Here is a 16,908-nt window from a genome sequence, read left to right as displayed (position 1 = left end):
CTACTATCAGTGTACACAAAGTAAAAAATTATTACCAACTTATTTTTTAAAGGCATGAAGAAATACTGTAATGACTTTACAAATTACTTTTCTTCTGGGAGATGTTACTTATCACATCCTCCAGTCCCTGCCTCCCTCCCTGCATCTGTAACACCCTCTTCTCCATATACACTTTAACAAGGATTCCCATATTTTGTGGTGCCTATGAGTTGGAGCCATTTTTTCATCCTGTGGATTGGCATCTCAAAACTCTGAAGAACAAGGAAAGGGATAATATAAAGGGTAAAGGAATTAACAGCAAACCTTTAAAAATGATATTTTCATATCTTTTTTATTGGTGAAGAGGCAACCATTAGTAAGGTTTTAGAGCATGTCAGAACATGCTGATTTGTGATAAATATTGAAAATGAACCTTAACATAATAGAAAATAATTGAGGCTGCCTAATGAAGTTATCTGGATATTATTCAAAAGACCACTGAAATGTACTTAAAAATTTCAAACAGAATTTTTTTGCATTCCCCCCACCCTTTGCTCAAAGTAAAATACATGTGTATTTTCAGTAATTACTTATTGAGTCCTGTTTGTGTATTGTTCTGTGATTACTGAGAGGGAGGCAAAGATGTATGAGATTAAATCTCTAGCCATAATAAAGTCCTAATCTAGTCAGAAATAATCTATGAAAGGAGTATAAATATCAAATGAAATAAATGCTCATGAGGATGACTGAATAAGTTCATTGTGTATAAGAATATTCTAAGTATAGATCCCAGAGAAGAATTGAAACTTGAGAGACAGATCATGGAATTGTCTAGAAATCAAGGGTATCTCAGCTCAAACTCTTGGGAGTCCTGGGACTTTATCTACATTAAAAGGGTTGAGATGGGGTTGAAGTGTTCCATCTGTAAACAGCAACATTTGTTCATTTTTCTTTCCTCTTTCCTCAGTCATCATCCTTCTGACTCCACCTTTAACTTAAACCCTTCCATTTTTTTAGCTTATTACAGAAAGACAGAGCTAGATATTATAATGCAGTATTAATATGAATTGAAGAGAAGGGAGGGAGGGAGAAGAGAAGAATTACTAGTCAGTGTATATTGAGATGGATATTGAGATGCTCGCAAGCAAATTCGGGAGAGGCTGTAAAACCAGCTGGAGGAAATGTGTCTTATTCCTGCCTTCTAGCCAATCATCCCTGCAGCATTCTCCCCATGAGCAGCTGGGCAGGTAGTGGTGTAGTGGAAAGGGCAGGAGCTTTGGAATCCAACAGACCTAAATGCTAGTCCTAAACCTACCACTTAAATGTATATACCTGAGTAAGACGCAAACCCTCTCTGAGGCCCAGTTTCTTAATCTCTACATAATACACAGTTCTGCTCCTGAGGCTAGACTAAGGTTAAATCTCACAATGAATGTAAGGCACTGAGCACATTACCTGGGGCTTTGTGGAGTGACCCTAAAGTGCTAAGGTGCTTCCCAGAAAACTTGTTCCTGCTAAGGATCCTTGATACAGGTTCCTGAAACACCTTCCAACAGATCAGAAACTCAAAGGTACTTCTTATATGTGCTATTCACAAGGCTTCTAAGATTTCTGGGTGAGACCAGTGCCTACCATGCTTTCTGCACCCACTGAATTTACACATGTTCTAATCTTCCAGGATCTGGGATTTGGCACAAACTATCCTGAGGCACTTCATATCTCGGTGAATTTCAGCTTAGCATAAACCCACATGTCTTAAGTCTGTTCTACAACCTCCTGGACAAATTTATAACTGTCTTCTTTTAAAGAATGATTTTATTACCTACTATTGTGATCTCTCTTCAGAGTTTTATACCCCAAAAAGTTTTAAATTTTAGTTTATTCATATTTTTCTATCTTCTGATTCTGCTTTGTGACTGTATTTTTAAAGACCCACTCAATTGCATTTTAAATTAAGAGTGAAATGTACTGGTCATACTCTAAAACTACATTTTTACATCAGACAAACAGCCTTTCACTTTAACAGTATTTCACAGAACCTCTTCTATGGATGAGCTTATCACAGCTTTAAAGGTGCTGACAATTGCACAATCACAGCTTAGACTTCACTGATTTACACTGACAAGACAAAGTATGATTTATGTTCTGCATAGCACAATGGTTAAAAGCAGAATAGAAGATTATTTGGAGGAAAAATGTATGTTACTTAATGTCATCTTTAAAATATCTTGGGGCAACACTAAAGAGAAGAAAAGAAATTGCCAATATGATTTCAGCCAGGGGAGATAATAGTCCTTTATTTTCTATTCTTTATGCCACCTTATTTAGTATGAATCACAATGAATCATATCAACTGATTATTTAAAGAAGTTAAACAAACAAAAATGCAGGTAGAGAAAGAAGTGTAGGAGCTAGTACACTGTTGATGTTGATATTAAAATAATCTAACATTGATTTTGCAATGCATAGATAAAAGTATATTATTTAAAAACACACTATGCCAGAAAACAGTAGACAATTATGTCTAAACTGAACATAGTAGAAATCATTTCATAAAGATGCCAAAGTGACAGGTTTAGAAGAAACGATGTGGCCATTTTTAAAAAAATAGGCAACACACATTCTAAAGATTATCTTGCACTTTAAATATTACCCAATGATACAGGTAGCTAAGGCAGATAAAAAATCTAGCAAGATTTTCAGCAATTGCATAGAATGGATTCTCCTGACGGTGTCTGTCTGCTGGGTGCAGACAGTGAACCAGAGGCTCTTTTTATGGTTAACAAATGCTGCCAATGCATTATGTTTGCAACTACATGATGGCTGTTTTGGCAGAGTGAGCAAAAGCTTTCTTAAATGCATTAAATTAATGTGTGGTTTACTTTTTCATCACTCTCCTCCTGAGGCAGAAAAATGAGATTGTGTATTTAATAATATGCATGAGTTTAATTATGTTTTGAACTAAACAAAAGAACTGAAAAAGAAAAAAAGACTTGAATAAAATCAACATGAGGGCCAGGATACTTTATACTTTATTAAAAGCCAAGATTAAAAGTATTAAGAAAAAAAAAAGACTTTAAAAGTGCCTTAGTGAGACAACCCTCATAGAATAATGTATCAAAAAATCACAATACAATTGCCTATTACTATGATGTAGGGGTAGGAAAAATGATAAGTAATTAACATATTTCAATGCAGTGACACATATAAAGCATAGGCACTAAAAATTTTTGAAAATTTGGGTAAAGTAATCAGAGTAGGAAAGGAAATGATGTTTTCAAAGGGAAGCTGTAAGAACAGTAACATTGTAATGCAGATTATAGAAAAGAAAGCATTCTGAGGAATGCAAAAGGGACAACATGCTTAGGATAATAACTAAAGGACATTATGCCATAAAAAGATGAGTTCAAAGAGAAACGGGGGCAAGGAGAAGAAAAACTAGCTTGAGGAGACAAACACCAACAGAGAGACAATCAGATTTTGTTGCAGACCCAGCTGTCTCAAAACCTTTTTAACTAAGTGTGGAATATCAATAAACGGAGTACAATCTTTAATATAGTTACATTGTCAGAATCCATATGAAAATATAATGGGGATTGATAGCAACCATATTTTTAGGAATTTGTGCCCAATAGATGGCCAGTCTCTTATTGAATTTGTCTATTAATTTGAGCAAGCAAGGCAGGATAATTCCCAGAGAATACTTTTTAGTTTAAGTCCTTGTCATACAAAGAGGTCAGTTTTAGAAATGCCACTTCAGGTCAGACCTAGTATGATTCAAATTCCCCCATGGGAATAAAATCTTTCCTTGGAATTGTTTAGGTTTTAGATGAATGGCTTTGGATTTCTTTGGTAGGGCACAGGGCCAGGTATCTAACATATGTATCCTTTACCGTCTATAGGCCAGTCCAAATGCAATTAGTAGCAATTAAAAGCAAAATTGGAGGCAGATGGTCTGAGGACTAGACTCATGAAATTTATAAAGCACATATTTAATTTTGACAATTGGGAAATTTATCTTATATTTCTCAGAAAGAGAAAGAGATATGAGATGTGGTCTCAATCACTTGTGATTGTAGAAAAGAACCAGAGTGACACTTGAAAATATGAAACTACAAATAGAGCACAGAGTGCTTGCCTCGATGACATCCTCTCCTCAAAATATCAGCCCTCCTTCCACAATGAAGTGATTGATGCTAATTAATTATCAGAGCTAATAAAAAGAGAAAAAATCAGATCAAGTCAGCATTGTCAGTTTTTCAGAAGAACAGGAGGAAATGTTGCCAACAACCATTTTACATTTAGGGAGACAATCAAGAGGTGGCAATAAGCCACACAAATCAAAATTATGTTTCCTGTGGAGTCTGGCTCACACTAAATAAATGTGTACATAGTCAGATGAAGTGAAAATGGCTTTCATTTTATTTGATCATTTGTAGTTTTACAACAATGCTGAATAATTAACATCCGGAATTACAACAACAAAAAAGCTAATACTAAACAAAAAGCAGCAGAATTGTATAGTTGCCAATTATTCTGAAGTGCTGTTTTATACATTCAACAGTGGATAAAGTGAGAAAAAAATGAACTTAGCAGCTTATTAGTGCTCACTCCTTAGTCTGCTTTCCGGTTCAAGAATGAAGTGGTACTTTATTCCTGACACCTTCCTCTGCCCCCACAATCTAGTACTATTGCCTTGAATGTGCATTTTGGGGCATACTTTTATTTGTCAGAAGTACGTCTGAAGTGTATCAATTTTCTTATCAGTCCCTATTTACACTCTGTCTCTGTGCAGCACATATAATATTCATTCTCTAAGTATTATGTGTTTGGCATTGACCAAATATTAAGAGCCAAGGTCACTCAGTCAAAATGAGCTTTCAAGAACCATCCAATAAATCAACTCAAACAAATTATTCACTGGTAAATTATCCTTCTTTCTGGTGGTTGTGAGAACAGTAGAGAATGGTCTGCTGCTACTGTAAACTAGTGTAATAAATAAACAAGATGGCCGGTTGTCAAGGGGTTAAAAATTACACTGTTGAAAATGCAATTGGGTTTCAGAGACCTTCATACTTAAACTCTGCAGTAAGGAGAAACAGTATTTTATAGTTCAGCCTTGAAGGTCATTTTCTTAAAAAAAACTTTAATCAAGAACTTAAGACTAATCACTGCTAACTGTCATAACAAAATAAGAAAATATATAAACAATTAAAACAGCATTTAGAAGTAAAATTATATGTTTCATTTAACATGGTACAAGAACTCTGGGTAATGAAATCATCTTGTATTGTAGCTAAAATTGAAACCGAAATATTTATTCAGTTATTGTTAACTGGTGTCCATTATTCCTCCATTAGCCCATTAAAGAATTCTATTTTAGAAATAAGTTTACAACCAGAGCAGTCAAAATGGAACGAGTATACCAAATTGCCTGCAATTTAACAAACGTTTGAATAATACTTGAATGTGATACAGAGCAAATAATTTTAAATGACTAAAATATAAAAATGTGTAGTTTAAAGGTGATCAATCATATCACTTTGATCAAATATTTATATTATTAGGGCATGGCAAAATAATTTTGTTTTGCCTATATATATATTTTTGTTTGTTTCATTTTGTTCTGCTTTGCTGTTTTTTGTTAGTATGGGGTCTTTCAGAGGGTTGCATCTTTCAGAGGGAAAATGGCAGGGAAACTCAGAGAGTTTCACATCAAAACAAACAAAGCTCAGAAATGACCAACAGCCAAAGAAAAGCTTTTCCTAGCCCTAGAATAACAATATGAGGCATCTCTAGGTCACTGCTCATTTGACCATTTTAGCTCCTGGTTCAGTCACTCCCTCTTACAAGAATCATTCCTGTCTTGATTTTTTGCAATTTCAATACCCACAGTCTGGACTCTCTTTTCCTTACTCTCTTTCCCTCTAGTGATCTCTGGTCACTCCCTAGCCTGGACATTCTCATTAACACTATCTGCACTTTTTGTATGATCACATTTCGAATAATCTCAATCTCATTGCCACCAGCAAATGAATCTCTTCAGCTCACTCACTCTCAGTTCTTTGATCTTGCCAAGAAATAAAGTCTAATGATCGTCCTTCCTTTTTATTCTCTCCCTTAATGCCTTCATATCCTCATTTTATTTCATACCCAATTTAAAACCTTGTCCATCACTCAGGGCTACTTTGTACATACACTCAGTTTATTTTATCTTACCCAGTTCATTGTCCGTCCCAGTAAGGCTTTAGCCTAATTAAATCCAACTCTGTCTGTTATGAGTGAATCCCCAGGTGAAGGCTGAATACTTATGTTGAATAATTTCATTAAAAAAATATATTCTTTTGAGCTCTTACTGCTGCCCGAAATACTGAATATATTTCTGTATTTTCTTTACTTTCTCACTCTCCTAAACAACTTTTTTTAATCTAGAGACTTGCCACCACCACATTTACCCATCTGCCATGTATTCTGCATTCCTTCACATTTTATGTACTACTCTGTCCATAACTAAGGAAAAGTCCTTCACCCTTACATTGTCTCTACTCAAGAAAATCAGTCCAGCAATATTTCTTGCATCCTCTTTGAACAAGTCTTGGCTCTCCAGTAGATCTCTCTCATTAAAGTACAAACATGTTAAACCTCCTCAACTCCTTACTTGCTACGTCACATCATGTGTCCCAAATTACCACCTCCCATTCACTCTGAACCCCTCTAATCAAGCTTTTTTTTAACACTCCACTAAAATTAAGGTCACCAGTGACCTCCAAATTGCTAAATCCAGGGGTCAGTTCTCAGTCCTCATTTTTCTAAATATATCAGCAATATTTGACATGGAGATTGCTCCTTCCTTTTGAAAGGTTTTATTCACGTGGCTTGAGGCATCACATTCACCTGGTTTTCCTTGCTGGATACTCTATCTTGGTCCCCTCTGATTCTGCCACTTTGTCTAATTCTAAATGGAGGAGTGCTCCGGAAATCTTAGAGCTTTTCTGCACTCTATCTACACTCAATACTTTAGGAGTCTCAACTGGGACAACACCCAAATTTATATTCTAAGGTCAGGCCTCTTCTCTGTACTATGGATACTACAATCAATATTACTATAATACATTTTGAGAGTGCAAATTTGCTCCAAAGTGATTAATATATTAAGGAACAATTTGAACATAATGCCAATTTAAAAATTGCTTTGACTTATGCCAATTTTGCTCCACTATGTATGTATGTTTCTTAGGAGCAGGAATTGTACTTTTGTTTTATTTGTTTAGCAGCTGGCTTCTCCAATTTTTTTTTTCTATAGAACTGTACTAGGCATACAGTAAATGCTCAATAAACAATCTGTTAAATGAATGGATAAGTGGGTTCAGGAGATCATATAAAGTCCATGGGGAATAAATGTAAACTTTTTGTACATGCATAATTGTCTGGGGAGGGAGACCATACTTTGGATTTTGTAAAGGATCCCTAATACCTGCAAAAAACAGAGTAATTATATAATTCTAACAATGACCCATTAGGACCTTTTTTGACCTTAGAAGAAACCCATGTTACTTAATGCTCATATAGTAATTATAATGCTAAAATAATATATTTATGGATAAAAAAATAAACCCAATTGTCTTAAAAAAATGGAACTTGACATTTAAAATGACAGTATTGCCAATACTTTTGTTTTTGTTGACTTTAACTAGGAAAAAGAAAACCTTTATGTCTTTATTATGAAAGAAACATACATTTATCATAGAAAATTTGGGCTAAGAAAAGCAAATTATAAATATTTCTCTCATGTAATATTATTTTGTGGTATACTTTTTGAAGCTCCTTTCTATGCATAACAGTTATTCTTTTATAGATGGACAAATCTTTATGTAATAAATAATAATGTCCTCCTTTTGTTCTCTGAAAGTTTTCAGTAGTATATGCAGCACCAACTGAATTTTCAAAAATATGAAAATGAGAACTAAAGAAAAAGTGAAACAGTCCACAGTACAAGTAAATATATGCTTAAAAGAAATCCTTGCAGAATAGATAATATTTATTATTCACAGAACTTTAGAGTCCTTATTTATACCAGGTCTGTTTTTATTTCATAAAATGTCATATACTTGATGACTTGATGTCTAGGTCCAAAATATCTAGAAATAGTAAATTAGAAGTGAAGGACAGATTGCTACAGGTAGTCACACTGAAAACAGTGAGGTAGAAGCTTGGTAAAAGTAGAAAAGAAGGAAACTATAAAGATACTACCTTAAAGATACCCAAAGCAGAGGAATACATAAGGCCATTTCGTATGGGAGCAAAGAGCACTAAACAGGTCAATTGTTCCCAAGGTCATGGTTTTACAGCCACTATAATAAAAGTCATAAAAATCATTGAAGGAGTTAAATAACATACTGTAGAATTCTCTGGTTAAGAAGTATTCCAGGTAGTCAAAAAATATTTTTAAAGTATTAAACTTTAAGATACTAAAAACATACATCTCTTTTAGAATGATCCATTTTCCAAGAATTACTGCTTAAATACCATAGTTAAAATGTTGAGAGTTAAATGTATTGAGAAGTATATGTCTGCAAATAAATCATTAAAGATGTGACAGTAAGATGTGTGACTCAAAGAGGAGGAAGAGGATGCATTCTTTAATTCCAATAATGCCCTTCTTATTTTGTTCATGAAGATAAATTATAAGCCTAATTGAAAAGTTTATATGTAGATAAAGGGGAATGAAGATAATTATTAAGGTAGTGTCAGAATTCTGAAGAAAGATGTATTCAAATATGAAGAAATTTAAATAGTATGAAAATAATTCTGTTCTTATCATTCTAAATCTAAGATGGGCCAACACTTCAGTGAAGTGGCATGGGGCCCACACCTCACAGAAACCAATGTCAAAGGAGGAACTCCTGAGCCAGGCCTGTTTGGAAAGGGCCAAGGGGATTCCTGAACTATGCTTTTCCATATCGAATCTGTAAATAATAACAGAAGCTTGAAATTATAAATCTCTAATAAAAGTAGGTGGGAAATCCTTTAAAATCTGCTATTTTGCCTGATGCTCACTCATAAGTACACCTCATACCTGTTGACATGGTAGCCAAAATTCTTCTATGCTCTTCTCATGATAATCTTCTATAGGAAAGGAGATACTGCATTGCTATAGGCAGTAAGATAGTAGATGATTTTTATCTATTCCTTGTTGAAAATTAGTTGAACAATTTTTCATTTGCTAAAATTACTGTAATTCAAAGAAAAATTACCTTTAAGGCTGTTTTGAACTTCTAAAGCTATATCCAGAGCATTAAAGGGCAGAACTGGTTCATTGGCAATTCGTAAAATCACTTCTCCTGAAAGCTGAAAGAAAAAGAAGAAAAATACTAGCATTTAGTACTAAGGGTTTTTTATTTGTTTATTTGGCTTTCATTATTTCTTACACTCTTACACATTCAGAGTAACAAAAAAGTACTAAAATATACTTCTATAAAATCTCTTTTCTTTTAAATGTTTATTTTATTTTTCTATAAGAAAAAAACCCTCGGCATCATTTTCATGTCTCAAAATAGTATAAAGAAATATAATACTTCCTTTTTTCAAGCTAAAATATTAAGAAACAGCTTCTCTAGCTGAAGGACCTACAATATTTAAACTTTAAAACAATTCCTTATAAAACAGTCAGAATGTCACATGATAAAACAGTAGAGGGGAACAACTGAAAATGACTATCTGGTTGTTGGACTAAATAAAACTGACAAAATTAATGATCCATTCCCATTTCATTTAGAATATAATTTAATCTAAATAATTCCTTTAAAGTCTAGGGTACTATTTTCCTTAATACTTCATTCCTAATTATTTTTCCAGACTATTATCAAAACTAATATCCCTTGCACATTTTTGAGATCAAAGTTTAAATTAAAAAAATAAAGTTTTAAATGGAATCTCTGAAACTCATACCCAGACTTTTCATACATGCATATCGTCCCACACCATATTCTAAAACTGTGTTTGTAAACCAAAGTTTGTGCTACGGCTGAACTAGCATTTGCCTAATAGACTGAACAAGTTATATGCATTCGTATACATCTCAAAGGAACTAAGGGCTGGCAGCAAATGCCATTGTTACTCTCCCTCTCTCCCTCACCTGATATTTAATACTTACCTGTGTTTAACAAATGTCCCTACATCTATTATAACCCTGAAGCTGCTACACAGGGAAATGTGGCTATGTTGATGTTATTAATGCACTATGAAATGTTGTTAGTGAACGACAATACTGTCTTGTGAAACCACACAGGGAAATTAGCACTCTACCTTGAGAGAGTACAGAACACATAAATGATGTAACTTACAAGGAAAATATGATGTTAAATATTCAGATGCCATTTAATATTTAAAAGTTGACTTCTCAGTTGTTTGAACAATTTATATCACTAAAAATACAATTCAATTTTTTCTTCTTCTATATGCCTGAAATAACACATTTCTTAGAAATAAAGAGGAAAAAGGAACACCTTTAATATACCTTCACTTCTTTGAGGTATTTTTCCCCCAAATGTAGCAAACAATTTTCCCTCAATGCCTAAGGTTTCTTTGCAGTTTTATCTCCAGCATGGTGATCACAAAAGTGCTGGGAACCTGCCTACTCTAATTATGCTGTTTTTCAGGAAAAAAGCATTATCTGCAACACATTGATATGAATCCTCATTCTATTCCACCCAACCCTGTCCAAATCATGCAAAAAAACCCAATATTTGGAAACAAATTATTTGCAAAAAAGGAATTTTTAAAAAAGATTAAGAAGCATTATGGTTTCTTTTTCCAATTTGCACCGGATAATAGAAACTACAGAACAGACATGTTTTGTTTACACTTTTGGAATCTGAAAAATCACACATAACAAAAGATTAAAATGAAAGAATAGGGAGGGAGGAGAGAGGCAACTATGCTGTGTGCTACTGGAGAAAGTTGTTTTGCTTTATTAAGAGTCACATGGCAGCTCAAACAACTGGACTATAAACCGGCCACCTTGCTATGTCTTTCAAAAAGAACGTGACAACAACTACTGGGATTTCTAAGGTGGTTGGCCCATAACAGAATGTTTAGACTAGATTGGTTTTGTTTGCAGCTTCATAAACAAGAGGGGGATATATGCATGTCTTGCCATGAAGTAAGAAGAGATGAGCCATACTATATACCCTTCTCACCCACTCTGGAAGTCTCTATATTCAGGAATACCAAAGCAAACTTCCCTTATATTCACATAAGGCCCTATTCTTTTCAAAATGTTTTATGAAATATCTTATTTACTAAATACCTCATTTCATCATTTTGACAAGCCTAAAGGCAGATATTGGGAGAATTAATCCTTTGTTATAAACATTGAGTATAAATTTTACTGGATTCCAGTCCAAGATGGTGATGTAAGAGGCTCTTGAACTTACCTTCTCCCATAGACACACCAAATCTACAGCTACACATGAAACAATTCCCTCTGGAAAAAAATCTAGAAACTAGCTGATTGAACATTAGGTGAACAACCCATATCAAAACAGGTAAGAAAGGCTGAGACACACTGCCATAAACCCTATCCCATCACAGCAACATACAATCACAAGGGAACTCATAACTCTCAGATTCTCCGAGAAGAGAAGGATTTGGATTCAACGTCTATTGCCCTAATTTTTAAGACTTCCTCCTGAAGGACAGGTCCCCCATAACATGGAGACCTAAAAGTCAACAGAGCTTGTGCCTACATGATCCATGACACTATATCAAACAAAGAAACAGTTCTTCATGGACTTGTGAGAACTCCCTGTGGCTCTCCCCCCAGGGGTTCAGTGCAAAGACAGTGGGCAAAAAATGTCCATCTCTCAGGCTATCCCTTAAAAAAGGCTTATTTGCATATCTTAAAAGCTATAGCATGAGAGTTAGGCTTCTAATTTAACACACATCTAGATGTAAAAGATGTAGGGGACAACTGAAACTCTTTCTGGCATCAGGGAGGCCAGCAGGTACCATCTTTGCATTCTCTTTCTTCCCTGATCTAAGTCACTGGTGTCTTTGTGAAAGGAGCTTGTGCACATGTCTGGTACCCTGTTTTTGCAGCAGTTATCCAGATAATTCACCTCTTGATTACCTGGCTCTGGTGGAGAGTGGGGCTTAAATCCTTGCATTCCAGTTCCCACAAGATTAGAGCAAACAAACACTTCTTAACCAGTTATTACCCCAGGACTCAGTGCAGATGGGGCAAGGAGAAATGCCCAAATCCCAATCTTTCCCTGAAAGAGGCCTATTTGCATACTTCAAAAGCTGCTGCTTTATAGTACAGCTTCTAATCTGTCTGCATGAAGATACTGAGGTCCTCCATTTTGGGACACTGAGAAATTCTGTCACACCTGGGACTACTGGCAGCCACCAAGAACAAAGAAGCATGTTTGGACAATCCTGAAGTTTTGAGAAAAGAGCTGGACTGGGTTGACCATGAAGCCAATCCATCAGGAATCAGAATGGTGGCTGTCTTATCTAATGTACAGATACCAATCCAGAGAGCTAAGAGCAATGAAGCGACTGGAATATACCCCAAACAAAATAATATGATAAAACTCCAGAAACAGACCTTAATGAAGTGGAAATTAAGTAATTTACCTGACAAAGAGTTTAAAAATAATGGTCATCAATTCACTCACTAATATCAGGAGGACATTTTATGAACAAAATGAAAATTTCAATAAAGAGAAAATATAAGAAAGTACCAAATAGAAATCACAGACCTGAAGAATACTATAATTGAACTGAAAAAAAAATACAAAGGGGTTTAACAGCAGACTGGATCAAAAAAATCAGCAAACTCAAAGACAGAGCAGTAGAATTCATCCAATCAGAAGAGCAGAAAGAATGAAAAAGAGTGAAAATAGCTTAAGGGACATATGGGATACCATCAAACAGATCAATATTCATATTATAGAGGTCCCAGAAGGAGAAAGGATAGAGAAAGGGGCAGAAAGCTTACTCAAAGAAATAATGGCTGAATACTTTCCTAACCTGGGTAAAGAAAAAGAAACCCAGGAATTCTAGATATTCCAAATAAAATGAAACTAGAAAGACACACAATGAAAAATATTATAACTATTAAAATTTAAAGAAAAGAGGAGAATCTTAAAAGCAGCAATAAGAAAATAACTTGATATACATATAAAGGAACCTCCATAGGACTCTCAGCAGAGTTTTCAGCAGAAAATTTGCAGGTCAGAAGAGACTGTGATGATATAGTCAACATTGATGAAAGGAAAAAAAAAATACCAACCAAAAATATTATGCTCAGAAAAGTTGTCCTTCAGAATTGAAGGAAAGAGAATTTTTCAGACAAGCAAAAGTTGAAGTTCATTACCACTAGATCAGCCTAACAAGAAATGCTAAAGGGAATTATTCAAGCTGAAATGAAAGGATGCTAATTAGTAATGGGAAAATATATGAAAATATACATTTTGCTGGTAAAGGTAAATATATACCTAAATTCAGAGTACTATAACTTTTAATGGTAGTGGGTAAATCACTTATAAATCTAGTATGAAGATTTAAAAACAAAAATCATTAAAAATAACTACAATTAAGATAATTTTTAAATGGATAAAGAAAGAAGTAAATTGGGGGGTCAAAATTATAAAATGGGGGGAGAGAAAGCTTTAGTATGCATTTGGGCTTAAGTTGTTACCAGAGCTTAAAATAAACATTATAAATATAAGATGTTTTCAGCAGCAGACTCACAGAACCCAAGAATGGACTAACAGTTACTAAAGGGAAAGGGACTGGGGAGGATGACTGGGAAGGGAGGGATAAGGGGGAAAAGGGGGCATTACAATTAGCACGTATAATGTAGGGGGGGTCACGGGGAAGGCAGTGTAACACAGAGAAGACAAGTAGTGATTCTATATCTTACTATGCTGATGGACAGTGACTATAATGAGGTATGTGGTGGGGATGTGATAATAGGGGGAGTCTAGTAACCATAATGTTGTTCATGTAATTGTACATTAATTATAGCAAAAGAAAAAAAAGATGTTTTTATATAAGCTTGAGTGTAACCATAAAGGAAAGACCTATAATAGATACACAAAAATAAAAAGGAAGAAATTGAAGCATACCACTACAGAAAAATCATCAAATCACATAGGAAGAGAGCAAGAAAAGAAAAGCACAGGAAATACAAACAAAAACAAATCAGAAAACAATTAAGAAAATGTCAATAGTAAATCCATACTTATTAATAATTACTTTAAATGTAAATGAACTAAATTATCCAATGAAAAGACAGAGTTGCTAAATGGATTAAAAAGATAACACCCAACTATATGCTGCAAGAAACTCACTTCACCCTTAAGGACACACACAGACTGAAAGTGAAGGGATAGAAAAAGATATTCCAAGACAGTAGAGGTAGCTATACTTATATAAGACAAGGATTATAATGAGAGCCAAAGAAGGTCATTATACAATGATACAGGGGTTGACCAACAAAATGATATAGAATTTGTAAATACTTATATACCCAACACAGGAGGAGCATCTAAATATATAAAGCAAATATTAAGAAATCAGTGACAAAGAGAAAAATGGAAATTTCATGAATATGTCAAGATATAGCATGTTGAAGTGTCTCATTGGCTCAGGAAGCTGACGTCTATGACATTGGCAATTGGATTCTTGACAAGAGCTGTGGAAGTTCCTGACTGGCTGCAAAGGCTGTTGGGGGTCTTCAGAGACAAAGGACCAAGGCAGGTGGTGGTGGTGTCTGGAGACAGGTGTGTACATGCTCAGCTGTGAACCTGGCTGCAGGTGCCTGTGTAATGACAGGGGCTTGCTACAGACACACACCCTTTGTCAAGGGTCTTGACCAGTGGCAGGGGCTGGGGCCAAGTGGGTGTATGAGCAGCTGTGGGAACTGGGTTGTTGGTATGCACTTGTGTGGTTGAAGCTGCTAGATGCAAGTGGTGTCCAGTGACAGGAGTCTATGCTAGATACATCCAAGGTTACACTACAGGAGCTATCTGCAGGTGCATGGAGTGGTGCAGATCTGTGAGAGGTGTTGGGACTGGCTCCAGGTAACAAGCAGCTTTAGAGGGCTGATCCCATTGACATACACTCATACAACTACAGGAGCTAGCCATGGGCACACACACACAACAGTAGAGGCTGTCGACAGGTATTGGGGTCAACGGTGTGCAGAAGCATGGTTACACAGGGTCTAGCTGCTGGTGTGCATGGAGTTGGGGCCAGATCCTTTGTGCAGTGCCCTGAAAGGCTGAGGGAACTGGTACCTCACTCTCCTCTGTTTTCCTTCAGTGAGAAATCTTTCTGGCCAGGGAGTTCCTTCTTGACGCTAAGCAGTATTGGCCTGGGGGATGAGATGGTGTAAGCAAAATGACACTGTTCTTGCTACCCTTTTTGTGTGGTTATTCTCAGGTTGTTTTGCTTCATTATGTTGCTGAAGCTTCTGAAGGGGACTCCTGAGCTCTCCCACAGCTGTTTTCACTCTTGGATGGTTGTCTAATTATTGTTTCTTGTGGGCAGACTGAAGTCGGGATCCTCTGTTTTGCTATCTTGGTAACAGCACTTCCCTGAATTGTCTAAAATCGCATTATAGTAGCTTTACAAGCACACAATCTGCCTCGAGACCTCCAGGTCCTCCTTTCTCCAGCTCTCCCAGATCATCTTACCACTCATCAGAGGATGGAAAATATATTAGAATGAAAAAAAAATGTTTTACAGAAGTAAAAGTATTCACAAAAATAAACATATTATTAAATTGAAAAATGAGTTAATAAACACAACATTGCAAAGGCTTTCCTCTCTCACTAAATAATACTGATGTCTTTCCCTAGTGTTAGGGAAGATCAGAGTGTGAAAAGATTACATTTACTAATAGAGCCTTCTTCAGATTTTAAGGGTAATAAAAGGAAGTTATAGTTATCCCATATAAGTTTGTTTTTCCAGCCTAAAATAATTTCAGGTATATTTAAATGTTTAAAAAAGCATACTTAGAACTTAATAAAGGAAAATATACATAAACACACACACTCTTATCTTAAACTTTGTACATAATCTGTTGTTGCCTTGTAAGGAGGTATTTTTATATTCTCTGAGTTGGTTATAAATCTTTCCCTTACTCACTAATCTAGAGAGAAAAAAGAAATGTTTATTTACTAAGCTGTGAATATCTAAAATAGGAACATTTCCCCTCCCACAATTATTGTGTGTCAATGACCAATATGGTGACTGTATCCGCAATAAATACTTTGAATGAACTTATTAGTTAACACGAGTAGTGCAGCTGGATATAAACAGGTTTGCCAAAGCAGTACCAATATCATGGTCCTATTGTGTAATTTCCTTTTAGTTACAAGTGGAGACACTCGGTACATGTGTGGCTTGTTCCATTTTTATAATTTCAGATTGAAGCAACCAAATTTTATATCTTATGCCTAGGCCATAAGTTAAACTATCATTATGGGACTGTTTTTATGTCCTCAGTCAGGCTCAAAATGTAATATAGCCACACTCTGGAAGGTAGTGCTGTGAGATGATCATAACACCTGTTTTATAGGTTAGTGTGAGAAAGAAATTGAGAGAGCTGTATCTCTATGGCATGGTGTGACATAATATGACAAACAGTAGATGAATCATGAGCCATCACACTAGTATCTGTTGAGCATTTATTGTGTGATCATCACTGTGTTATGGGGGAGAAAAGAGAAATAAAAGACAGTTTCTCCCCTTAGGACTTATTTCCTGATAGAGACAAGTTATATCACTTTTTCACAATTGTGAAAAGGTTAACAGTAGAAAATTAGTAAACATAAATCTTTCATTTTCTAGAAAGGACTGTTTTCTTTTCCACCTTCAACACACTGTGGCATTATACCACATGTATATATTTTG

General features: G+C 35.3%; 1 protein-coding gene across 5 annotated transcripts in view; it reads right to left on the bottom strand.

The window, feature by feature from the left end:
- Positions 1-16,908, bottom strand: part of NAALADL2 (N-acetylated alpha-linked acidic dipeptidase like 2) — a 1,368,824-nt gene that overhangs the window by 59,829 nt on the left and 1,292,087 nt on the right. For all 5 annotated transcript variants that reach the window (XM_057500065.1, XM_057500068.1, XM_057500075.1 and 2 more), the window contains one exon: positions 9,234-9,327. In XM_057500065.1, the coding sequence (XP_057356048.1) occupies positions 9,234-9,327 (94 nt within the window). The remainder of the gene's footprint in view (positions 1-9,233; positions 9,328-16,908) is intronic.

The sequence above is a fragment of the Manis pentadactyla genome, chromosome 1 (genome assembly GCF_030020395.1).
Source record: "Manis pentadactyla isolate mManPen7 chromosome 1, mManPen7.hap1, whole genome shotgun sequence".
Classification (NCBI taxonomy): Eukaryota; Metazoa; Chordata; class Mammalia; order Pholidota; family Manidae; genus Manis; species Manis pentadactyla.
This window is presented reverse-complemented; position numbering and strand designations above follow the sequence as displayed.